At 41.1% G+C, this 25,998-nt stretch overlaps 1 protein-coding gene and 1 non-coding gene across 2 annotated transcripts in view; both read left to right on the forward strand.

The window, feature by feature from the left end:
• KAT2B (lysine acetyltransferase 2B) overlaps positions 1-25,998 on the forward strand; it is a 99,929-nt gene extending 73,931 nt beyond the window's left edge. The window contains exons 11-20 of the mRNA XM_029938770.1: positions 983-1,119; positions 3,400-3,608; positions 4,987-5,113; positions 11,716-11,826; positions 15,283-15,426; positions 17,989-18,103; positions 19,609-19,645; positions 19,888-19,951; positions 20,050-20,134; positions 24,730-25,998. Coding sequence (XP_029794630.1) covers positions 983-1,119; positions 3,400-3,608; positions 4,987-5,113; positions 11,716-11,826; positions 15,283-15,426; positions 17,989-18,103; positions 19,609-19,645; positions 19,888-19,951; positions 20,050-20,134; positions 24,730-24,923 — 1,223 coding nt within the window. The 3' untranslated portion in view covers positions 24,924-25,998. The remainder of the gene's footprint in view (positions 1-982; positions 1,120-3,399; positions 3,609-4,986; positions 5,114-11,715; positions 11,827-15,282; positions 15,427-17,988; positions 18,104-19,608; positions 19,646-19,887; positions 19,952-20,049; positions 20,135-24,729) is intronic.
• LOC115293022 lies at positions 4,697-4,803 on the forward strand. Its single transcript, XR_003909295.1, has one exon. It is a non-coding gene; the product is annotated as a U6 spliceosomal RNA (small nuclear RNA).

Below are 25,998 nucleotides of genomic sequence, written 5' to 3' on the forward strand. Positions count from 1 at the left end.
TGTGAGGTATCATTTTATGGCAAAAAGGCATTGTGAGAGAGAAAGAGGGATTTATTTATTTATTTATTTAAAGTTTATTTATTTTGAAAGAGATAGAGACAGCCCGAGTGGGGGGGGGCAGAGAGAGAGAGGGAGAGAGAGAATCCCCAGCAGGCTCCACACTGTCAGCACAGATCCTGATATGGGGCTTGAACTCATAAAACCGGGAGATCATGATCTCAGCCGAAAGCAAGAGTTGGAACCTTAACTGAGCCATCTGAACGCCCCAAAAGGGTTATTTTATAATGAAAAAATTAAATTCATTAGCAAAATACACATTTCTTTAGTATAGTTGAAATATATATTGTCATATATACACTTGCACACATCATAGAAGAAAATTTATAGAACTGCAAAGAGAAACAACCTATTCAACCAATAGTTGAAGGCCTGAAGCAACATCTCAGTTCACATGAACAAAGCTATCAAAAAAGATACAGAAACCCTAAAAATGTAATCCGTAAGCTTAATCAGAGACCATTATTCCTTAAAGTCATAAAATACACATTGCTTTCAAAAAGTACACCTTTACAATTAATTGGTCATATTTTAGGTTCTAAAGTAAGTTTCAGAAATTTTTGATGTTTTGTTGCCATATGGACCATGTACTTTGACCACAAAGGGACTAAGTTTAGAGATTAATAACCAGCAGTGACTAAAATCACCCCTTGTATTTGCAGATGAACACACGCTCATATAGCAAAAATTACCATAGAAAGTAGAAAATATTCCGCATGTATCTGTGGTTGGGGTTTATTGTGACCTCCTCCTCCATCTTTTCTTGTCTTCCACAGGCACCCTTTCCCCGGGTGAATGGAGAGTTGACTTCCGTGCCCATCCATGTTAATAGAAAATTAGTTGGATTAGTTGGTGTGTATTATGTGCTTTGTTCTTAAGACCACCCATTGTTTGCCCCCCCTTTTTTTTTTTTTGATCATCACAGGAGAAAAGAGGAAAATGAATGACTCTCATGCCTTGGAGGAGGCCAAGAAACCACGAGTTATGGGGGATATTCCAATGGAATTAATTGACGAGGTCATGTCTACCATCACAGACCCTGCAGCAATGCTTGGACCAGAGGTCAGCAGGGTAAACCAGAGCAGTCAATGGGTAGACCCTTTATCCAGCTGTTGGAAATAGGGGTGGGATCACTGAGAGGTAGCATCTCCTGCCACCTGGTTTACATGTAACCAGGTGGTCAAGGTGTGGAGGGCAAGAAAAGCTGGTGAAGAGGGGATTGCCCTTGGTGAATATCACACCGCAGAGAAATATGCTAATTATCTCACAACTAAAGGCATTCCCACCTTCTTCAGCTCTTTAGCTTGAAAAATTTAAATCCTGACATAAGCTATAAAAATTTCATGATGGAGATTCATAGTTTTATAAACTTAGTGTTTTTTTTTTTTAAACTAATTTATTTATTTTGAGAGACAGAATGAGCATGAGAGAGGAGGGGCAGAGAAAGAATCCCAAGCAGGATTGAACCCACGAATTGTGAGATCAAGACCTGAGCCAAAATCAAGAGTCAGACGCATAACCGAGTGAGCCACCCAGGTGCCCCATAGTTTCCTTATTTAGATTTCCCAATTGTTAACATGCCACGCTTGCATTACCTCTGTCTCTTTCCTGTGAACCATTTAGAACCATTTCAGAATTAAATATAGATGTCACAGCATTTCACCCCTATTTTTACCTGTGTTCTTTTATATTACCACAATGTAGTTACTAGTCTCAGAAAATTTAGCTAGGTCACAGTATTTTTTAATATATGGATTGGCAAACTACAGCCTACAGGCCAAATTTGCCCGCTGGTTGTTTCTATAAATAAAGTATAATTTAAACATGTTGTCAATGTCTGCCTTGTACTACAAGGGCCAACTTGAATAATTAAGACAGCTGGTGTAGGACCTACAAAGCCTAAACTACTTGTTATCTGGCCCCGTTATAAGAGAGTCTGACCCTTGGCCTAATGCATAGAGAGCTTGTATCTGAATTCCCCTTATAACTATGTTATGTCCTTTATAACATTTGTTGCTGGGGGCACCTGGGTGGCTCAGTTGGTTAAGCGTCTGGCTTTGGCTCAGGTCATGATCTCACGGTTCGTGGGTTCGAGCCCCACATCTGTGCTGACAGCTAGCTCAGAGCCTGGAGCCTGTCTTCGGATTCTGTGTCTCCCTCTCTCTCCGACCCTCCCCTGCTCACGATGTCTCTCTCTGTCTCTCAGAAATAAATAAAAACATTAAAAAAACAAAACAAAACATTTGTTGCTATTGTTCAAGGATCAGCCAGGGATCATGAGTTGCATTTAGTTCTTTCTCTTCAACACTTCAGTCTCCTTTAATCTAGAACAGTTCCCAATCTTTTCTTTTTTTCCTTGCCTTGCCTTTGCCTTTGCCTCTTCTTTTCTCTTTCCTTTCCTTTCCTCTTCCCTTCTCTTCCCTTCTCTTCTCTTCTCTTCTTTTCAATGGTAGTGCCATTGTTGAAGAAACCTGCTCCCTGGATTTGGTAGTGTACCGGAGTTCACTCGCGCAGGTGTGCACAAGGCGACTGTTAAATTTTTAGGAATTTTGTGAGCTGGTTGTTAAATACGATGGTAGCTTGAAATTAACCACAGTGGAACCTGGTCCCCTGGGCAGCCAGCTGTAGACCAATGGAATGAGCAAGTGCTACCATTTGGGGCTTTTCTTCCCCGGGAACTCTTTGTTGGACCTTTACCTGCACACCCCTGGGTGGATTAAATAGGATGCAGCGTGTGAAGTGCTGGCACGGATTGTGCCGCCGGCTGTGGTTGGGAGTGGGTCAACAGATACCCTCTGGAAAGAAAAGTGTCTTCCAAAAAGAGGTGCTCACACTGTAAACTGACTGCCGCTGCTGGGGCTGTCAGCAGGGCTCTGGGGGTCTGCCATCCTGAGGGTCCTACAGAGCTCAGACGGGGTTCCTCCGGATGAAGGGTTAGCACACAGGCCAAATCTGTTCTGCTTTCCTTCTGCTTTTAAATAATGCTTTCTTGGAACACTACTACGCCCATCCATCTGTGTATGTCTGTGTCTGCTTTCACATTACAACAATGTTGACTAGTTGCCTCAGAGACCTTCAGTTTACTATCTGGCCCTTTGCAGGAAGGTGTGATGACTTCTCATCTCCAGTAAATATCCATGCACACATCTCACACTCTGATCTCTCAAAATGTTTTGTCTCCCTTCTCTGTTTTGTTTTTGTAACTTGTGTGCGCTGTTTGGGTCCCTGAAAACCCACAAATGAGCATCTTATTAGAACAAATAAGAGAGACACCGAGAGATCCCATCCCCACTGTCTTAACAGAAGAGCTCTGCGTAATTCCTCTTGTCTCCCACGCCGCAGACCAATTTGCTGTCCGCACATTCAGCCAGGGACGAGGCAGCGAGGCTGGAGGAACGCAGGGGTGTGATCGAATTTCACGTGGTGGGCAATTCCCTGAACCAGAAGCCCAACAAGAAGATTCTGATGTGGCTGGTCGGTCTCCAGAACGTGTTCTCGCACCAGCTGCCCCGGATGCCAAAGGAGTACATCACTCGGCTGGTCTTTGACCCGTAAGTGGTGCTTGACTGCCTGGCCCTTCTTTCTTATTTCCTTTTTAAATGAAGGAGGAACCACTCATGTGGTAGAAGTCAGCCAGAGCCAGCCACTGAATCCTGCTGCCCCTTGTCATGCTGCCCCTTGTCATGCCGGGAGTCCAGAGCTCTGCTTAGATAAGCGCCATCCCCAAAGGCAGTAATTATTCAACGGCTCATACATTGTTTTGTTAATGATGAAGCTTTATACTTTGACTTGCTGGTGACTCTTGTGCTTCGTTCATTACAGCAGTGAAGTATAAGCGCTAAGAAGATGTCCCACCCTCTTCATAGCCAAAACATTCTTGATTTTGGTATCTTAACCAGGTACCACCATTGCTGGGTCTTAACTAGGGAAAAGTACTGGAATATCAAACAGGCACATTTGAAAATCCATTGCTTTGAGGAAAACCCCAACAACAGAAAACCTCAAGGTCTCTCATTGAATGTATTTTAACATAGATAGCCCAACAGCCTATGTGGACTGTGATCCCTGCATGTGACCATTCAGTGTGACATTTTAGAAGTTAGAAGATTCTACAGTGCAGGTTTTGACAAATTGTACATGCAGATTTGTATTCTCTTCCATCATGTTTCCGTAATATTTTTGAGTAAGAGTAAACTCTTTAGAACACATGCCACGTTTGTCCGTGACCGTGCTTTCCTTCTGGACCCCCATGGTGGGACCCTTGGCGTTGAGTGTACCACCGTTCCAGGGCCAGTGAGCCCGTCCACACATACTTCGTTCTTTTCTTTTTAATGTTTTATTTATTTTTGATACAGAGAGAGACAGAGCATGAGAGGGGGAGGGGCAGAGAGAGAAGGAGACACAGAACTGGAAGCAGGCTCCAGGCTCTGAGCTAGCTGTCAGCACAGAGCCCGACACGGGGCTCAAACCCACGAACGTGAGATCTGACCTGAGCCGAAGCTGGAGGCTTAACCGACTGAGCCACCCAGGCGCCCCTACTTCGTTCTTTATTTATGAGCCTCAGATAGGTGGCTGGCATTTGGGGGCGGGGGTGGGGACAGGCAAGCTTACTCTAAAAAGTCCACATTAAGAGTGTTCTGTGCTCACTTCAGCAGCTCATATACTAAAATTGGAATGATACAGAGAAGATTAGCATGGTCCCTGATCAAGGATGACATGGAAATTCTTCAAACATTCTGTATTAAAAAAAAAAAAAAAAAAAAAAAAGAAAGAATATTCTGCTGAAATAGTGGTTAGATAAAAGAGGTTTCCATAGAAACTCCAGAAAAATACTCTCCTCCTTTCCTGGTTGGTTAATAAAGAACACCCCAAAAAGTATTTTTATATAACCAGAAAAGGTAAAACTTTGCCGTAATCTTATTCTTTCAGGAAACACAAAACTCTTGCCCTAATTAAAGATGGCCGTGTTATTGGTGGTATCTGTTTCCGTATGTTCCCGTCCCAAGGATTCACAGAGATTGTTTTCTGTGCTGTAACCTCAAATGAACAAGTCAAGGTAAGGGTAATCCAAGGTGTTTGAAAAAAACCCAGTTGTGGAGCTTGAGAAGTTCTGTTTCTGTACTGTGTCCGCAGAAAGTCTAATGTGGACTTCAGGGCTTTCTGAGAAGGCTTTTCTGGCTGCGAGCGTTTACGGATATGTGTGAAAGGAGTAAATGGTTCCGTACCCCGATAGATCAGCTTCTCCCGATGCTTTGTTGGGCCTGGGGCAAGGAGCAAGGACACCACACAGCTCCAAATGCAACGGAAGTCTAGTCTATGGCGAGTGAAGGGAGGTTTGAAAACACATCTCACTGTTCATTGCTGATTTCCACATGCACAGGCACACACGCACCCAGTTGGTAATGCTGGACCCCCAGAAACAATATGGTGTGGGCTCCGTGATTTAGGTGGCTTACACTCAAGAAAGATGCCTTGTGGCTTTGTTTCTAAAGTTAGTCAAGGGCTAAAGAAATTCTATATGGGAAGCCATGAAAAACTTGAAGAAATTTATGTCTGTGTTTTAGAAGTAGTCGTGCAGGGTTTGGAGAGTGTGTGTGTGTGTGTGTGTGTGTGTGTGTGTGAGGCTCTACGCTGTCGGCAGAGAACCCAACACAAATTGTGAGATCATGACCTGAGCCACAATCAAGAGTGGGATGCTCAACCGACAAGGCCACCTGGCCGCCCTGGCAAAATTTATTTTTATTCCATTATTTTTAAATGCTTATCTGTTTATTCTGAGAGTGCGTGTGCAAGCACGGGAGGGGCAGAGAGAGAGGATTCCAAGCTCACAGTGCAGAGCCTGAGCAGCAAAATTAATTTTAAAAACATTTTATTTTATCCACTACCCACAGTGGTGTCACTGTAACAGTGGGCACTCAATGTCACAGAGATTTACCAATGAGACATTTTATATTCTTCGTTTTGTACTAAGTCTCTGGAACGTGGGGAGTATGTTACACGTAGGGCACATCTCCCTGTGGCCTAGCCGCACTTCAGGTGCGCACTGGGCACCCGGGGCCAGTGGCTTCCGTATCGGGTAGTGCAGGTCTAGGGCCACTGTCGCCGCCTCTAGCTGCGAAGAAGCAGTGCCGATTATAAAAACCAACAGTACGCCACCGGAAGGAATCACTCTCTGACTGAGGGCTACAGCATACTGTGGGTACTTGGATTTTCATCAGCAGCTTTACTCCGGTCACAGTGCCCATGATCTGTGATTTCTTCTCCCAGAGCACAAATGGGGCTTTTTGTCTTTGACTCGGAGTAGTAAGCAGCCACGGATAGACTAAATTCACCAGGCGTACATCTGTCATTCTGACGGGGGAAGTTGAGAGCCCGGGTTTGCTTGAAACTGCTGTCTGGCAATTTTTCAAGGAATTCTGACCGTGTCTTTAGATGGTGCTGTTGCTGTACGTATCACTTTTTTAGTTTCCCCTCACCAAAGTGAGAAACAGTTTCAAGCATCCACAGAGTTTAGAAACGTACTTAAAAGCAAAGTTTGCTTGGCTTTTCATAGGGAGAGGGAGCTGGCAAACACGTCCTTTGTTTATAATTTCAGAAGAAGATTGCAAAGTTTTTGTTTTCAGAGAAAGCTTACACCAAGCACCTTGTTTGGAGAGGTTGATTGAGGTTGACTTGGACACTTTTTAGGGAGACCAGAGGAAAACTAAAGGTATTTAATATGAATTGGATGCTTTGTCTTATTACTTCCCAGAAGGGCAGTTTATTTTTTCCCCAAACCATGTTATTTTCTAAAGACTTGGAGGAAGGTGGCCAAATATTACAAACCCAGTAGGAGGAACTAGAAAAAGCCACTTGAAATGACTTGAAACTGTAGTTCTAGAAAATGAAGATTAGTCTTTCAAAACTGAGTGGGTAAGTTTGGTAAAACCAGGGCCGGTGGCACCTATGTGGAAAAAACCTCAAGTTCATAAGTGGAGGCTTTAGATTTTTATTTAATATGTTAAAAATCTTGGCTAAATGATACATTAAAATTTGCCTCCTCTCATTTTAGAGAATCGAGCTTGCATATAAATTCATGAGAATAAGGAAATAAATTTGTATGTGAATTTATCTTAAAGCACACACAAGACAACATTTCAGATTTTGCTAGAAGCTTGTCATCTAGTTTTAGAATTATCTTGTCACCTAAGAACTTTATTGGATTTGTTATCATGCATGCTTAAAGTTACAGAGCTAATATTTATATATCTTAATATTTAAATAAACACTGAAGTTGCTAGATGGATTTAGAAAAGAAAACCTTTGGTGATAGTTAAAAATAAAGGTATACAAACAAAGGGAGATAGTTCTAGGTGAAAATCTCAACATTTGCATATAATAGTTTAATATTGCTAATTGCTTACCAAGGAAACCTTTAAGCTAATCAGAGAAAAGAGACAGCCCTTACTCTTAAGAGATTGGAATCTGGAAAATTTCTTTGGCGGGGTGACAAATAAGTGGCAAGTGATGAAAAATAAATTATGTGGGTTTTGAGAAGCTATTTACAAAAGAACCACTATTGTTCTCCTAGAGAAAAGTCACTGGATTGTGAACAAGGCCTAGAAAGTTTATTGTCTATTAATTCCTTATAACAAAAGCCTCGCTTTCTTCCGTCAGCCTTATTCTATGTTAAATTGCGTTTTGTCAGAAGGTGCATTTCTTACTAATTCCTAAATATTGCTATTCCTACGCACAGGCAGTTCCCTCCAAATAGCCAAATAGCCAACCTTTTGGTTTTTCCAGTATTCTTTTAATTTTTCTTCAAAAATAATTTTTAATTACATAGTGATACGTAAATACACTTTCAGGTAAAGCAAAAATCCCACCCCGCCTTCCCCCTGCCATCCTGCTGTTGTCAACTTGGTGTGCAACCTTCCAGGTGCTTCTCTGCTGATTTACATGCAAGGAAATGCATCTGTTTGTAAGAGCAGCTGTGTGGTTTGTCATTGTTGACATTAACACTTTCCATTATGTCTTAGGGCTCTTTCAACTTTAATGCATATATGTGCTTATTTACATTTATAGTTAGATCAATTAAAATTAAATAAAATTTAAAATTCAGTTCCTCATTCACACAAGTATCAATAGCCACTTATGACTGATGGGCTACCGTATTGGATAGCATAGATAAAGAGCATTTCCATCATTGCAGAAATTTCTATTAGTGCTGATATTGAGTTATTTTCTTCTTCTAGTATTTCATAATATAGAAGCACCATAATTTATATAATATTCCCTATTGAAGACATTTGTGTTTGGGGCGCCTGAGTGGCTCAGTTGGTTGAGTGTTCAGCTGCAGTTCAGGTCATGATCTTACAGTTTGTGAGTTTGAGCCCCGTATTGGGCTCTGTGCTGACCGCTCAGGGCCTGGAGCCTGCTTCAGATTCTGTGTTTCCCCTCTCTCTCTGGCCTGTCCCCTACTATTGCATGTGTGTGTGTCTGTCTGTCTGCATGTGTGCGTGCATGCTCTCTAGAAATAAACATTAAAAATTTTTTTTTTAAAAAGAAGAGGGTTATGTTTATTTACAGATATTTTCTAATACAAACAGTGCTCATTTTGGGAATGTTTTTCTGGACACTGCGAAGTGGAATTACACAGGATTGAATATGGACTGTCTGAATTAAAAAATTTTTTTTCGAGATTGCCCTTCTCAATGGGCTTCCCAATTTACATTTTTTCCCAGTGTAGATGGTTTTGGAGAGTACTATTTCCCCTGTCTTTACTGACTCTGGGCACCATCAACCTTCAGATGGTCACATGCCCTCGAATGACAGTCTGTGGCTTCTCCTGATGGAGTGCTCTAATTTCTATTGAAGTTGAACATCGGAATTTATTTTTATTGGTGATACTTTCCACGTGTTCCTGTGCTTTGACAAGTTTTCTTTTTCCTTTTTAAAGTTTATTTATTTATTTTGAGAGCGAGTGAGCGAGCATGCATGCAGGGGAAGGTCCGGGGGAGGGGGGGTGGATCCCAAGCAGGCTCCGCATTGTCAGTGCAGAGCCCGGTGTGGGTTTCGAACTCATGAGCCATGAGATCATGACCTGAGCCAAAACCAGGCGTTGGATGCTTAACCGACTGAGCCACCCAGGTACTCCTGTCTTTCTTTTTCGTACTTTTTTTTGGTAGTGATCCGCAGAAGATATAAAATCTTGAGAATGTGTCTTACAGCCATGCTCTCTCAGGGGTCAGTCCTGAGACTGACATTTATTTATGGTATCTGCAATTGCTTATAATATCTTTAAGGAGCTTGAAAATTTGAAGTAATCTACTTAATCCGCTTTTTATACTTTTGCATTTTATATTTTTTAGGACCCCTTTTAGTACCCCTACATTATAAATCCACTTTCCAGTATCTCTTTATAATACTTTTGTGTAAGTTTATTTTTCTTTACATTTAGATTTCCAGTCCATCCTCTTACCTTGCTTTCCATTTGACAGACTCCTTTAAGGCCTAGCTTAAACGTCTTTTCCTTCAGTACTTTTCTCCTTCTCTGTCCTAATTACCTTACAGCCTCCTTTTTTAAAATGTATTATAGGTACAAATGTATCATTCTACACCAATGCTACACAATAGAAATACACTTTGAGTCTCAATTGCAAGCCACATGCATAATTTAAAATTTTTGAATAGCCATATTTAGAAAAGTAAAAAGAAACAGGTGAAATTAATTTTGATATTTTTTATTTAGCCTAATATGTCCAAAATATTGTCATTTCAACATGTACTAAGGATAAAATGTTACTGAGATGTTGTTGTGTTTTTCCTGGTGCGTATTTTACCCACTTGAGGACATCTCTGTTTGGGCTAGTTACATTTCAGTTGCTCAAAAGCCACATGTTGCTTCGGGCTACCATACTGAACAGCACAGGTCTATACTGTAATTTTGTATTTATGTGATTATCTTCCTCATCTTACCATCTTCTCCTCAAGGAAAGAGACATTTTGTTCCTCTTTCTTATCCAAGAGTTATTGAAAGTCACAATATGTCAGTATTTTGATAATGTTTGCAAAGAGCTAAAGTGTCCTTGGGGTAACATCAATGGAAGAATAATTTCCAGAAAAATCAGGTGATAACATTATTATCCTATTTACTGGGCAGACCATCCTCTAATTTTTATGCTTGGTCCTGGGATCCATGCTTTAGAAGGGCATTGATATACAGGAGAGAGAGCCCTGAAAGGAATGATTAGATTAATAAGGGATCTTCCAATCATGCCTTTTCAGGAACGGCTAAAGCCTCAATGGTATTTCACATGTGATTTGGGATGTTGGGATGGGCATAGTCTTGAAGGGCTCGAAGAGTTATTAAGAGCAGGAATAATCTGTTGTTACTCTAAGAGTAGAACTAAGGTCAATAAGTAGAAATAAGAAGAGGTCAGACCTCAGGTAAACTTTAGGAAGACCTTCCCAGCCATAACAATACCTGAAAATGAACTGGTCTATCTAAGGACTAAGTGACCCCCTGTACTGGAGGGGTTCTAACAGCTCACCTTTTCAGGATAGATGGCAGAAGACTTCTAGCATCATACAGAATTAGACCGAACAACTTCCAAAGATCCTTCCCCCCCTGTGGCATTAGAGTTCCATTAGATCATTCCTGTAAGCACATTTGGGTTCTGTAGAAAACTGTGTCACCAAATTCTAAAATACTTATGTGAGGATATTTGTATCTGGATGCTTGGATTTACTTTCACCTCTTTTAATGAGACTCTAAAACAGTCACTTTAAACTTACAGATTTTCTCTAGGCTTTGTACATTACTAAGAAACCTGATACTTGCATTTTTTTCCATATTTCAATCATTAATTTATCTGGCATTGTTCACTGTCTTTAGTTTATGTCCATATGTCTTCTGGCTCTCCCGGAGATTCTGGGTTTCGTAGACCTTGCTTGGAAAGGCCTCATAAGACAAAGACGAAAACCCTGTGTATGTGACATGATTACGTTTCTTTGGAAGGGTTGCTGATGTGTATACATACAGAAAACACTTGGGTTAGTTAGTATTCTAGTCAAAATTAAGCACTTTTTAAAAGAAATATTTATTTTTGAGGGAGCAAGAGAGAGCATGAGCAGGAGAGGAGCAGAGAGAGGGAGACAGGAGATCTGAAGGGGGCTCTGAGCTGACACCACAGAGCCTGACACAGGGCTCGAACTCACAAACAATGAGCTCAGGGCCTGAGCTGAAGTCAGATGCTTAACCAGCTGAACCACCCTGGCGCCCCTAGCCGTTTTCATTTACATTGCTTTTTGCGTCTCAGGTTCTCAAATACTTTAAAGATAAGCAGGAATCAGAATATTTACTCCCCACACTTCTTTATTAATATTCAGCGAACACTCTTTAGGGTTGACTAGCAGCTTGTAGCCTTGATGTGTTATTTTCAAAGAGTCAGAAACTTGTATTTTTAAATGTTGATTGTATTTCAGCTCAAGGATTTGAGGTTTTTGGTTTCGTTGGTCATTTTCAAAGTTTAGAAATGCCAGAAAGAATGTTAGTATATAGTGGTAAAATGTGTCAAAGTACCAACTCCTAAATTTGCCAACATTTCCCAGTGTACTTGTAGGAACGTCCTTTCTCTGGAACCTAATATGTTTGTCTGTATACTAACTTTTATACAGGGCTACGGAACACACCTGATGAATCACTTGAAGGAATATCATATAAAACATGACATCCTGAACTTTCTCACATATGCAGATGAATATGCAATTGGTTATTTCAAGAAACAGGTAGGTTTTTCATGTGTAACTCTGTTCTGTCGTTTCTTTTCTTAATATGTCCTCAAGGAGCCTTCATCCAAGTTTTTCCTCTACCATTTTCTACTTACAAGAAGGACATGCATTTATTTTTTAATACTTAAGTCGGTCGTAAGCTTCAGACTGTGGTAGAGGGTATGGCTAGCACATAGTGAGTACTAATAAATACTTGTTGAGTGAATGAATGAATGGCATCTATAAATGAAATATTATATTCTGTTCTGGAATTCTAATTCCCAGGCTAAGGAGAAATTCCCAGGCTAAGGGCTGGATAAGTAGATTTCCCCAGGTATGAAAGAAATCATTTCAGTCTCTGGAAGGCTGCCATTCATGACAGCAGAAAGAAAATTCTGAAGTTTACGAAGGGCTCCAGAAAATCCTCCTTCAGCAGTGCACGTCAGGCTGGGAGCTTGGCTGCCACCTCGGTCCTTTATTACCAGAAGTTTTCAGTTCACCTTTTTTTGGGGGGTGGGGGGGTTTAAAGATAATGTTGGTTTTTTATTTATTTATTTTGGGGGGTTAAAGAATTATGTCTAAGTATTTAAAAATGGTGTATAATGCACTTATAAAATGTTAAAAAAAATTTTTTTTAATGTTTATTTATTTTTGAGACAGAGACAGAGTGCGAACAAGGGAGGGTCAGAGAGAGAGGGAGACACAGAATCTGAAACAGGCTCCAGGCTCTGAGCTAGCGGTCAGCATAGAGCCTGACGTGGGGCTTGAACCCACGAACCTTGAGATCATGACCTTAGCTGAAGCTGGATGCTTAACCCACTGAGCCACCCAGGCGCCCCTAAAATGTTAAGATCTTAAGCCATCTTAAACATTTTGATAAGCTTTGACCATTGTATACACCTGTGTAGTTCTGGCCAGAAACAAATAGAATAGTGGTGCTCAACCCTGTCAGCTCAACATTTTAAGGATTATTCCTCGGCTGCATGTTTTTTTAAGAGTGCTTTATAATTCCTAAGCATTTTCCTAACTACCAAAGTAATTCACAGTTATTGTCGAAATTTTGGAAGACCTAGTAAAGCAGAATGAAGAAAAATCATGGGTCATTCCAACACCCCAAAGGGATCGACTGTTAGTGTTTTGATATACAGCCTTCTAATAATTGTTCTCTGTGTGTGTGTTCATGTGTATGTATATATGTATATATATAAATAATTTAACTACTTGTCTTTCTCACTTAATATATCTGATTACTCATTATATAATTTTTGATGGTTTTCTGAAATTTTATGGTATAAGCAGAAAATAATTCATTAAACCATTACCACCTTTTTAGGACATTTAGTTATTTCTTGTACACAAGTGTGCATTTCTAAGTTTGTGTGTTTATATGTTCCCCTCGTCCATGGTAAGTTTGCTTAGAAGTGTCTAGTAGTAGAGTTGTTTCCAGACATATTCAAGGCTTTCGTTATGCATTGAGAGATACTGTAACAATTTCTCTTCTTGTCAGCAGTATTTAAGGGGTTCAGGAATATAGTTTTACTCCTTTCCTAGATAAATTGTGTTTGCATTTTTTTGATCTTCATGAAGTTTGACATGTTTTTTTCTTATGCATTGACCCTTTGTATTTATTCAGGTTTTGAATTGCCAGTTCATTGTATTTTGCCTCTTTTTCTACTAAAATCTTTATTTTCACATTGACTTATGAAACCTCTTTGTATCTAAGGATATTAACATTTTATTTTGTGATTTTTCTCCCTATCATCAGCTGTCTCGACATTGTGTATGGCTTTGTTTTTGATGTACAGAACTTTGAAGATTTCATTACATAAAATCTATTAACTACTTTTTTTATGTAAGTCCTATGTGACTAGAGAGCTTCTTTGTCTCTGATGTCAGAGAGTTCATCTCCTATTTATTTTCTTCTCACTCCTTGCAATGTATTTGTGACTTTTTAAATAAACTCACTTGCGAGATAGATGTTGGTGGGATTGTTTTACTGAGGGCTTAAGAGTCATCCTTCTTAGGCTGTAAATACATAGCAAAGCCTGAAATATCAGTCGTGGTTCTTAAATGTCTTGTCTGTAGTCTCAATGATTGCTTGGAAAATAAGTTTTTGCTGACAGGGAGGCAGGAAACTGCTGGTGATAGTTCTGAATTTCAAGTAATTTACTGCAAAGAAGTGAATTAGGTTCTGTGAGGAAAGCTATGTTTGTAATTTAAATTTATGAATATATATCCTGAAGTACTAGGTTATTGCAGACTAAAGTATGTAAAAGAATCTCTTTTAAATAAATGTCACTGAAACAACCACACAGTATGATGGTCTAGAAGTTTTTGCCTGTACAGTAGGGGTTTCATTTCCGCAGCATCAAAGTTCTGATTGTCATAGACAGAGGGGCGCCTGGGTGGCTCGGTCAGTTAAGCATCTGGCTCTTGATTTTGACTTAAGTCGTGATGTCATGGTTTGAGAGTTTGAGCCCTGCATTAGGCTCTGCACTGACAGCAGGGAGCCTGCTTGAGATTCTCTTTCTCTTAAAAAAAAGATTCTTTTGGCGCCTGGGTGGCTCAGTTGGTTAAGCAGCCGACTTTGGCTCAGGTCATGATCTCGCAGATTGTGAGTTGGAGCCCCGCATCGGGCTCTGGGCTGACAGCTCAGAGCCTGGAGCCTGCTTCAGATTCTGTGTCTCCCTCCCTCTCTGCCCTCCCCTGCTCGCGCTGTCTCTCTGTCTCTCAAAAATAAAGAAAATTTTAAAAAGATTCTATTATATGTACTTAAAGATTTTATTTTTAAGTAACCTCTGTACCCAGCATGAAGTTTGAACTCACTACCCCAAGATAAAGAGTCGCATGTCTATTGACTGAGCCAGCCAGGTGCCCTTAATTACTATGTTTTTTGATAAGCCTTTCTTTCAGAATTTAGATGTTTTTGATTTTTTGAGAATTCTGGGGTCCCCTCCCTATGTTGGGAGAAATTGTGCAATTACACCTTATTTTAATTTCTATTAAAACTGTTTTATATAATTTGTGTTTTACTTGGATTATTGGGTTTTTGTTTTTTTTAGTGTTTAGTTAGAGAGAGAGAGAGAGAGAGAGACAGACAGAGCATGAGCAGGGGAGGGGCAGAGAGAGGGGGAGATACAGAATACGGAAGCAGGCTCCAGGCTCCGAGGTATTAGCACAGCCCGATGTGGGGCTTGAACCCACAAACTAGGAGATCATGACCTGGGCTGAAGTTGGACGCTTAACCACTCGAGCCCCCTAGGTGCCCCGGATTATTGGTTTATGTCATCTTGCTTCCTGTTTACAGTTAGATTTTTGATGTTTTTGAACTTCATGGAGGGGTTTCCCGCCAATCCTTCCCCGAATACTGTGATGAGAACTTGAAAGACGTTTATCTTGCCGCCTGCACATGGTTTGCACTCAGTAAATACTTGGCGCACGATGTCCATATGAATGAATTTATTCTCATTGCAGGGTTTCTCCAAAGAAATTAAAATACCTAAAACCAAATATGTTGGCTACATCAAGGATTATGAAGGGGCCACTTTAATGGGATGTGAGCTAAATCCACGGATCCCATACACAGAATTTTCTGTCATCATTAAGAAGCAAAAGGAGGTGAGCATGTGGCTCCTATTCCTTCCAGGCAGGCTGGGCTTCGTTGGGTGGGTTGCGTCCAGCGGGCCCCAGGTGTATGGCTTTACCACGCATCATAGCCTTAGTGTGCTGTGGTTTGTATAGACTTCTCCTTGGGTGGTATCCTTGGCCTGTCTCTTCTGTAGGCACCGTTGCTAGGAGAGTCAACACCTGTTAAATTGCTGTCAGATACAAAACGTGTAAAACACGGTGACGTATCTTACTTTCACCTTCAAAGCCTTTTACATTCTGGCCTCATGCATCCTTCTCATATTTACCTCTTTGGTTTCCTAAGCTCTTGTCTCCAAGCCAGTACTGATGTGCTAAGCCTCCGCTTGGTGTCTTTCTCCTTCACCCACGTCCCTCTCCCGGCCCACACACAAACTGGACTACTTGGGCTTGTGTTCAGTTTCTCCTTTGAACTTCTCTAGCACTAGTTTGATCCACTCATTTGAATTTTTGTTATTCGTCATCTTACTTGGGTGTTTATCTTGTGTGTATCCATCTCTCCTTTTAACATTGCACCTTCTGAGGGCTTATACTTCTAGGAATTCAGTGATTTGTTACCTGATCATGGGGCGAAGTCTTTTAAGCAAGTGAACTAAAAGAGAAACAGTAAGAGGAAAGGTTGATAGGTTTGACTACATAGTAATTTTACGTTTATCCAAGACAGAAAAAAACACCATAAAAAAAGACATAATTGGGGGGTGTGCAGGGGCCATTTGTTGAATGAGTGCATTCTGTGTTAGGCCCAGGATCATGTCCGTGCTCTCCCGAGCTCATCCACCTGCAGAAACAGGCCTTGTGGCTGTATCGTTCCACACCAGTTCCACTCTATCCTTCTGTTCTTCATGCTAATGCACTTTTTTTTCTAGCAAATAACTAAAAAAAGACATCTGTCTTAAACCCATCTTTGTTTTCTGGTTTCCACTAATGTTTTTCAACCCTAGTTCTTAGTTATTTGTCAGAAACCATCGACGTAACATACATAAAACTCCTTACATAGACTTTGGTACGTAGTAGGTGCTCAATAAATATTTTCCTTTTACTTAAAGTGGGTCAGACTTGTTCTTATGAATGTGAGCATGAGTCGTGAGTAAAAGCCTTTTTTTTTTTTTTTAAGGTTAGAAAATAACCACCTTTGTTGTTTCTTGCTAGGAGATGTCAGCCTTAGAATTCCAAATAGGCTACTTGGAGAGTTAATAAAAGCAAAGCAACACCCCCCCCACCCCCGCCAAGAGCTAGCTTTCTCCATTGTTCTCTTTGGAGTTTAATGAGCAGGTCTGTATTCAGGGCTCAGTGTTTGGCATGAGGGGCTGCTGGCCAACCAGAGCCATCACCGGGCGGTCTGCTGCGCTCTCCTCCCTCGTCCTCCGAGCGGCACCCAGGTGTCTCTGGGGGGGAGTGGAGAGCCGGGTTCCCCTGCAGATTCGCCTGGTCCAGGGCTTTGGCTCTTACAGCATAGAGGGGAAAGGCATGCGCAAGGAGCTGGCAAATGCAGGCGCTTATTTAGACGACAGTGCTCCCTCCACCTTCCTCTTTCTCCCCCTTTCTTGGAGCTTATCTCCCTCTCTCCTCACCTTCCCAGGTTCCCTCCTGCCTTCTCTAACACATGCCTCTGAGTGGCTGACCCTGGCTTGGAGCTATTCACCTAGCTCCTTTCAAAGAGACCCGCAGTCCTCATAATAGAGTACTTGGATTCATGTAGTATCTTCTTCCACAGAATTCAAGTGATTTCCACTTGCTTGTGGAAGGCAGGGACTGATGGTGATAGCAAACAAAGTTGCGAGAAGGCTTTCCTGGCCCCTGGAAGCCTGGGAGAGCAGAGTACGCTGCGGTCGTGGCTCGTGGAGATACAGAAGCGTGCAGTTGGGCAGGGAGCAGAGTGGGAGTTGAGGGCTGCTTTGTGAGTGTTCACTTCAAGGGGAACGTGGGATCTGTGAGGGTCTAGCCTCATTGGAGGTGTCTTCATGTGACAGTTTTGAGCTGTTGTGAGCCTGCTCACTCCCATCAGCATGGGCAAAGATTCAGGGTTCAACATAAATAGATTCAGCTAGGACCATAGGTAGGCCAATGATAAACCCCACTATTTGAGAAAGGGTGACCAGGCCATGAGCAGGCAGAGTTGAGTGTATATGAGTGTATGTGCATGTGCATGTGCTTGTTGGGGTGAGGGGCCTGAAGAGATCCTGACAGGGGCTCAGCTGGGTAGCTGATGGGCTCAGGCGGAGGCCCCTCAGAGAAGCAGGACGAAGTAACCGGCTCCTGGTTAGCACAGCGGCCCCCGAGCACAGTGTGGTCGGGCAGTCTTGGCTCTTTTGGACGGCAGGGGACAAGGTTTCAAAGAGGTTCTGTGAATGCCACCAAAGGGGCACGGTATATAATAGAATGTCTTCATGTCTTACCCGTAAAATAGCGTTCACCCTTTCTCCTTTTTTGTGTCCTGAAGGCTTTATTTAGGGGCCCAACTTCCTAGATTGAACAGCTTTACCTGTAGCCACAGATTTCTGTCACTAAACACATTTTTCTTCCTGTGCTTTACAGATCATTAAAAAGCTGATAGAAAGAAAACAAGCCCAGATTCGAAAAGTATACCCCGGACTTTCGTGTTTTAAAGATGGAGTTCGACAGATTCCAATAGAAAGCATTCCTGGAATTAGTATGTACAGATCTTCTTTTAAAAGCAAAACGTTTTGGTCACGCCGTGAGATATGTCTGAGACAGTTGCCAGAGTGCCGTGATCGGAAAGCTTTTGGCTCTGCCTTGTCTCTGTTCGTGGTGTTTGTCGTCGTAGGAAGGGAGTGGATGCTTCCCCTTTATGTCTTTTCTCTACTTCTTAGTGCACACAAATCAAGGAAAATTCAGACCCCTTTTTGTGTCTGATAATATCTGTCATTTATTGAGAAGTTGCTTTTTATAGCACAGGAGAGTTCTACTTCTATCAGTGGGGGAACTGAGTCTCAGAATGATTAAGACTTTTGAGCTCACTTAGTACATGGCTAGTAACTATCAGATCAGAAGCAGCCTGATTCTGATCTCCGGACACCTTGCTGTTTGTACCCTTTGCTTGTCACCATCATGACTGCAGCCTGCCCAGTGTGCTCGGCCAAATCAGTCTCTCCGCATTTCTAAAAAACATGATTGGAAAGCCTACCACCATTTGTTTCAAGGTCTCTATTTCAGAGTAGTTTCCCCAAGGGTTCTTCTCTGTGAGTGTGTTAGAGGGGAATCGTCTTGGGTTGAAACGTACAAAATAGCCTGTTTTTGTAAATCGAAAGCTGTCGAATAGCTACACTTTGATTCCGTTCAAACCCAGCTTCTTCTAGTATATTGAAGACTTAATACACAGAACAAAACGAAACCAACTACAATTCTCCAGGAAAAATAAAGACATTATGTGGGCAAGATATATTTCTTCATTACAAAAGCTACCCCGTAACGCACCTTGTACTTCTAGACCTAAAGATTTCACTTCCCTGTGTTACCCCTGTTAAGGACACATACTGCCAGGCATTCTCCTGGGTTTTTTCTTTGTTGTTGTTTTTGTTTTTACATACATACAACTTACTCAGAAGCGATAACGACACCTAATTTTAAGGGGTCTGTTTTATAGATTGATAAACTGTAGAGGCAAAAGGTTAAGTAATTTATCTAGGATAAGTTAGCTTTTAAGGAGTAAGAAATCAAATCCAGGTCTGTTGGATTTGAGGCCGTGTTTTCTTTATGCTGCGCTCAACCATCTTGCATTACAAGCTGTGTCTTTGCCAAATAAAATAGAGCCCAGGAGGGACCAGGTTTGTTCTAACCTAAAATAACAGCTTAGCTCTTTCACATGGTGATTAGCAAAAAAAAATGTGACTTAGCGTTTAAAATATACACATGTCCCCGGGACTGGACATATTTTTTTATACTGAAAAGTTGGAGTTCCTGCTTTAAAAAACAGTAACATAAAGTAATGTTGGCCAACTTGGGAGTGTTCAAATGTTTCCGGTTTTTAGCCGTATATGGAGGTAACTAATTGCAGTTGATTTCTGCCTCTTCCCAGAAATAGACTTTTTTTGTTGAGGCATGCCTATAATTTCTTGCATTTCAATAAGTATTAATTTTGTTATTCTCTTGACCAAAAGCAGTTCTCATTCAGTGTTTAATTTCGTTGACATATAGGAGAGACAGGCTGGAAGCCGAGTGGAAAAGAGAAAAGGTAAGTAAGATGGGCGAGAGGATTTTAATGGAAGAGATTGTTCTTTCCTCCCCGCAGCTCAGAGGAGAAGGGCAAGCTGCCTGTAGTCACCCCTACAGCCCTTGCTGCGTTTCGGTTTTCATAAAAAATTCTGGGATGGTCCCAACTTGAGGTTTTTGTACAAATGAGCTGAATAGGAATCCTCTGGCGAGGGGGCAAAAAACTAATCGTTGTTCCTTGTTGTTTCCTCTTGTCCTTTCAAGTAAAGAGCCCAAAGACCCTGACCAGCTTTACAGCACGCTCAAGGGCATCCTCCAGCAGGTGAAGGTGGGTGTTTCCTTTTCATTCGCCTCATGCAGATATTTTGAAATGATTTCCCACATGGAATTTCCATATTAGATACCTTACTTTTTTCTTTACTCAAGAGCCATCAAAGCGCTTGGCCCTTCATGGAACCTGTGAAGAGAACAGAAGCTCCAGGATATTATGAAGTTATAAGGTTCCCCATGGGTAATGCCATTAACATTTTCTAAGTATAGATTGAACACTCTCTGGATGGCGGTGTGGGGGACGAGTGGCTGCCGAGGTTGATGTGTAACCTTCTGTTGCGGGGCAGGGTTTGTGTGAGGACGGGTGGTGGGACTCCCCGGGCCCGTGGAGGGCCCGTGATGTAGAGCGGACGATACAGAGGTGGGAGGCGGTGTTCATGAGACGGGCTGGCGGCTGTCAGGGCTGCGCCCCGACCGTGCTCGATGCCGAAAGCCCGGGTGGGGAACTGCACGCGGCACTGATGTGAACGCTGGCTGTGTGGACGCGGCCTTCCTGTTACTCCACCTGTTTGGCTGCAAATGGAGAAACTTCAGGTGGTCCTCTTGATATTTTTTGAGCCTGTTGAGAAATTTTGGAAGCGATGCAGAAGTTGGAGTAAGCTGCTCACCTGCTGTCCTAGCAGAGGGAGAGCTTCCTGATTCTCCGCGCTCTCGATGGCTACCATTAGTGTCCTTATCTATATACTCTTTTTAAAGCGTTAGCACACATCCGATACCAAAGACACAAGAAATGCCTTTCGAAATGTAGAAGTGTGGGATTTGCGGCTGAACCTGCACCGTGCTAAATGATTCATTGAACCAATTGAGAATCCAATTAAAGTACTTGGGCACTGTGTGGAGGACAGGAAACCAGCTGAAATGTCTCCTCTTCAGTCAGTCGTGTGGCCATTGTTTGGGAGACAGCCTGTGTCTTCTGTCCCTTTTCTACCTGTAATCGATTCCTGGTACCAAGAAAGTATTACAATATGAAGGGAAGAATGAAAGGGATCCATTAGCTCCCCAATAACAGAGTTATTTGTAGGTGTTTTCTGTAGCCTTCATTTTCACACGAGTGTGTTTTATATAGGCATAGTAATGATTTTAGGAGTCTGTATTCCTGAAAGTGGACATACCATCCATAGGCTTTTCTTTCCCTTTACTTTCTGCCTTGCTTCTGTGAATTTCAGTTATGAAAACCAAAGTGTGAGGGTTGACTGAGTCTAGAATTCTGTATGGAAGGGTATAGGGGAGTCTGTATTTTCTTTAAAAAAAGTTTTTTAGAAGGTTTTATTTTTAAGTAATGTCTAAACCCAACATGTGGCTCGAACTCACAACCTTGAGATCAAGAATTACATGCTCTACTGACTGAGCCAGTGACATGTTCCTCAGTAATTTCCATCATGTAGAAAAATATGTTAAGACTAGGGCACCTGGGTGGCTTGGTCGGTTGAGCTTCAGCTCAGGTCATGATCTCACAGTTCGGAAGTTCAAGCCCTACGTCAGGCTGCTCACTGCTGTCAGCGCAGAGCCCACTTCAGATCCTCTGTCCCCCCCACCCTTTCCCTACTTATGTTCTCTCTCTCAAAAATAAACAAACATTTGAAAGTATATGTGTGTATATATATATATATATATATATATATGCCCATTTCTAAATTTAAGTTAATTGATCTCTGAGTGAACTCCAACTGACCCTGGACTATCTCAACTCCCTTTATGAAACCCTCATGGGAGGTTATATGAGTTTGGGGAGGATAATTATCTTTTAGCCCTGCTCACGTGTGCTCTGAAGACTTGCAGTGGTAGTTCTAGAAGGTCCTGTCTCTCGTAGCCTACTCTCAGCCTGCTTTCTGGAAGTGTTTTGCTTGGTCCAGCTCGAGAAGGGTATGGCCTTTCCAGTTGGATATCACCTGTGTGCATAACTGAATGCTCCCCAGGGCAATATTGGCCCTACTGAGCAAGGCCAGTGGCGAATCAAGGTGTGTTCTAGACAAAGTTAATTAAAATAGTAAATGGGGGGCACCTGAGTGGCTCAGTCGGTTAAGTGTCAGACTTTGGCTCAGGTCATGATCTCACTCGTGGGTTCAAGCCCCGCATCGGGCTCTGTGCTGAGCCTGCTTCACATTCTACCTCCCTCTCTCTCTGACTCTCCCCTGCTCCTGCTGTCTCTCTCTCTAAAATAAATTAAAAAAACATTAAAAAATTTTTTAAATAGTAAATGGTGCTCTTTAGGTGAGTAATAATATTTTTCTTGGGATTCCTTTAAGGGCTGAGTAAAATGTATAGTCTTGCCCCTCAGATGGTCATGTTTTTGAGGACAAGACTGACAGATCAATAATTTTACTTTCTCCCGTTATTGCCTTCTTGGCTTTTTCAGAAAGCATTTCTTCTCTTTCCCCTTTGCCTTCAAAAACTCTTTTTTCCCCCCATATAAATGAGATCTAACCTGTGTCATTTGGGGCATCTCATTCAGAACATCATCTGAGTAGTCTGGTTCAAGTGTGTTTCTTCCCGCGTGTAGATTACTAGGCAGGGTTTTCCTGTTTACCCAGAACTCCCAAGTTGGTGGGGGTGAGGGATGAAAACAATAATTTTATGATTCCTTCATATGTGGTATCACTGATGTTTAATAATCACCTTTTTTAAACACATGCGATTTGGTCAACTAAGACTCTAAGAAGGCTAAAGGAAGAAAGATGTTATTTATAACTTAATACAATAGAAACATAGAAAGGAAATATGCAGAATTGGTTGTAATTATTCTGAAAGATTCAAACACTTCTAGACTCTTATTTTGTTTCTACTGTATATTCGGCTCTCCCCCATCTCTTCTTACCCACTCTCTTCCTTTGGGATAAACCTCTTTGTGCTATGTTTCATTCGCCCCACCCCCCGGCCCCCTTTTGGGGTACATGTCTTTTCCTTCTAAAACATAAACTTATATCAGGCAGCATATCTTAAGCGGTAGGCATTTCGGTGGCAGGAAGGTAAACATCTAACTTACCTGGAGAGGCAGCATTAACTTCAATGCTCTTTGCTCATTTAATTAGAGGACATCGTCCTCTGCTCAGTCACACTCGGGTGAGACAGCTAGTGGGCTATTTGCTGAGCCTTCGGGGATCTTAACACGTGCCAGCTTTTCATTCCTTCCAAACTGTGTTAGTTATAGAAGAAAATTGAAAGTTGAACTCACAGATTGATAACATAGCACTACCAAAGATAAGCTTTAGTCAGAGGAAATAGGCAAAAGTACATATTTCCTATTTTTCCTTTGGAATTTTTGATAGATTTAAGATTTTGATGCAAATGAACTTCCCTCCATTTTTGGGTGTTGCATATAATTTTATCTATCTTACCAACTGGTAATTCCAATGTATTTGGTTCTAAGTTTCCTTCTCTCTGGAAAATCTGATCATATAGTGGGAATTTGGGTTATAGATAGAGGTATTTCTTTAACAATTTTGACTTATTTTTCCATGCACAGTTAATATAATTTTTAATGGTAGAACAAGACTTAGAGACAACTAGGAACCTATAAGTAGACAAATGTTAACATCTTTTTTTTCTTAAAAGTTTTTTTCTAACGTTTTATTTATTTTTGAGAGAGAGAGATGATAGGAGCAGGGGAGGGTCAGAGAGAGAGGGAGATACAGAACCTGAAGCAGGCTCCAGGCTCTGAGCCAGCTGTCAGCACAGAGCCCGACGCGGGGCTCGAACCCACGATCATGAGCTCATGACTTGAGCTAAAGCTGGACGCTCAACTGAGTGAGCCACCCAGGCACCCCTAACATCTTCTAATCTGCATGGAATTTTTTTTCTTTTTTTAATGTTTGTTTATTTTTGAGAGAGAGAGAGCAAGCTGGGGAGGGGCTGAGAGAGAGGGAGACACAGAGTTTGAATCAGGCTTCAGGCTCTGAGCTGTCAGTATAGAGCCTGATATGAGGCTCGAACCCACGGACTGTGAAATCATGACCCGAGCCAAAGTCAGATGCTTAACCGACTGAGCCACCCAGGTGCCCTGCATGGACTTCTCCTAAGAGTGGAGAGTAAACGAGCCCTATGGTATTCTTACAAATTTAGATAACTTACTATTTTCATTTGTAAAATAATAATTTAAAGGAAACATATATTGGGAAAATACTATTTAACAGTAGTCTCTCAAAGCTTACTTGCTTTAGGAAATTATTTTTTGTGACTTTTTTTATTGCTTGTGATTCTTATTTCATGGATGGAGCATGAAACTAAATTCATTTGAATCATTTTATATGCAAGGACACTGATGTATCTGCAGATTTATTTATGATCAGTTTCTCTACTTTAGTTCTGCTGTAGAGACAACACCAAAACAACTGTGAATTTATTGACACAAACTCAGTCTGATTGTTTGACTTAAGTAATGAAATGATTCAGTACCAATGGCCCACCTGCTCTACTCTGTGTAGATAGAGCCTCTTCTGTGTAATTCTGAATGAATAGCTAGCAGGACTTAGTTTATCATCCTTATCGCTGCTAATCTACTTAGCTTCCTTGTGCTGAATAGGGGATTGGGCCAGATGACTAATAATGGTCCCTTCAATGTTAAAATGCTGTGATTTTACACAAGGAGCCCTCACAACAGAAACGACATACAATTTAGGAACTGTTTTCCTCGATCATATGAATTTCTCGTAAGCAGGGGTACTAGGATGGTAAAAGTGTAGCCAAACCGATGGCATATATTTCTCTCCCTGTCTCCCTTTTGTCAGCGGATGTTTAAACTAGGAATCAAAGATTGCTAATATTTTTTTTCCTGTGCAGATCTGAAAACCATGAGCGAACGCCTCAAGAATAGGTACTACGTGTCTAAGAAATTATTCATGGCAGACTTACAGCGAGTCTTTACCAATTGCAAAGAATACAACCCCCCTGAGAGCGAATACTACAAATGTGCCAATATCCTGGAGAAATTCTTCTTCAGTAAAATTAAGGAAGCTGGATTAATTGACAAGTGATGTTTTCCCCCTCTGCTTCTTAGAAACTCATCAAGCAGTGTGCCTAAAGCAAGGTGGTTTAGTTTTATAAAGAATTGGACATAATGTATTGAAGATACTTGTAAATGTATTAATTAGCACTTTTGAAAAACAAAACAACCTCCTCTTAGCTTTTCAGATACGTATTTAAATTGAAGTCATAGAACATTTTTATTTTATGGAATAGATTTTAATCTATTTACTACTATTAAATGTAAATTTTCTATGGCATGTCCATTAGCTGAATATTCAGTAATAGATGATCAGGGGTTTCCTCAAAACCTGTTATGAGGAAATTGCACATAGTACCAAGATTTGGGGGAATGCAGAAACTTTTCAGACCATGAATGTTTCCATTTTTTCCTAATGGAATGTGAGAGTTTATTTTTATTTTATTCTGAAGGACTTTAAGGAAGGGATACATGACAAAGAGCCCATAAAAGGTGAAATATGTGATGTGTGAAGTCTCATTGTAGACTTTTTATATATATTTTTAAAAAACACTCATCTAGATGAGGTGCTTTGAGCAGTTCTGAAAAATGCAGTTCCAGAAAAGCAACTGCTTTGATTCCTAAGGAAGAAATTCTAAATAATGCAAAGTTTTTTATAAGCATCTGGGTTTTTGATAATTCTATCTACCTACAATAAACTTGTGAGCACATAACCACTATTTTAATAATTATTTTCTCTACACAAATGTGTAATATTATATTTGACTTTGCTTATGCAGGCCATAAGTTCCAAAAGGCATCTCCTGATGCACAAAGGCATACATTTGGAAACACTTGAGATTGAATCAATGTGCTTTAATAAGATGCGTAATCTACGTATGTATCAAATTTGGTGAATCCTTGTTCTAACAAAGAAGGATTTTTTTTCTCATTTTCTACGATGTACACAACCCCACTGATAATGTACTATATGAGCATTTTTTCCTGTTGCATCTCCATATTATATTCATTGTCCGAGGTGAATTCAATTACCAAGATTTGCTGTCAGTATTTTAACACCTACACTGGAATACAGACCCAGGGTGATAGCCCACTAAAAGCCATCA

The sequence above is a fragment of the Suricata suricatta genome, chromosome 5 (assembly GCF_006229205.1).
Source record: "Suricata suricatta isolate VVHF042 chromosome 5, meerkat_22Aug2017_6uvM2_HiC, whole genome shotgun sequence".
NCBI classification, from domain to species: Eukaryota; Metazoa; Chordata; class Mammalia; order Carnivora; family Herpestidae; genus Suricata; species Suricata suricatta.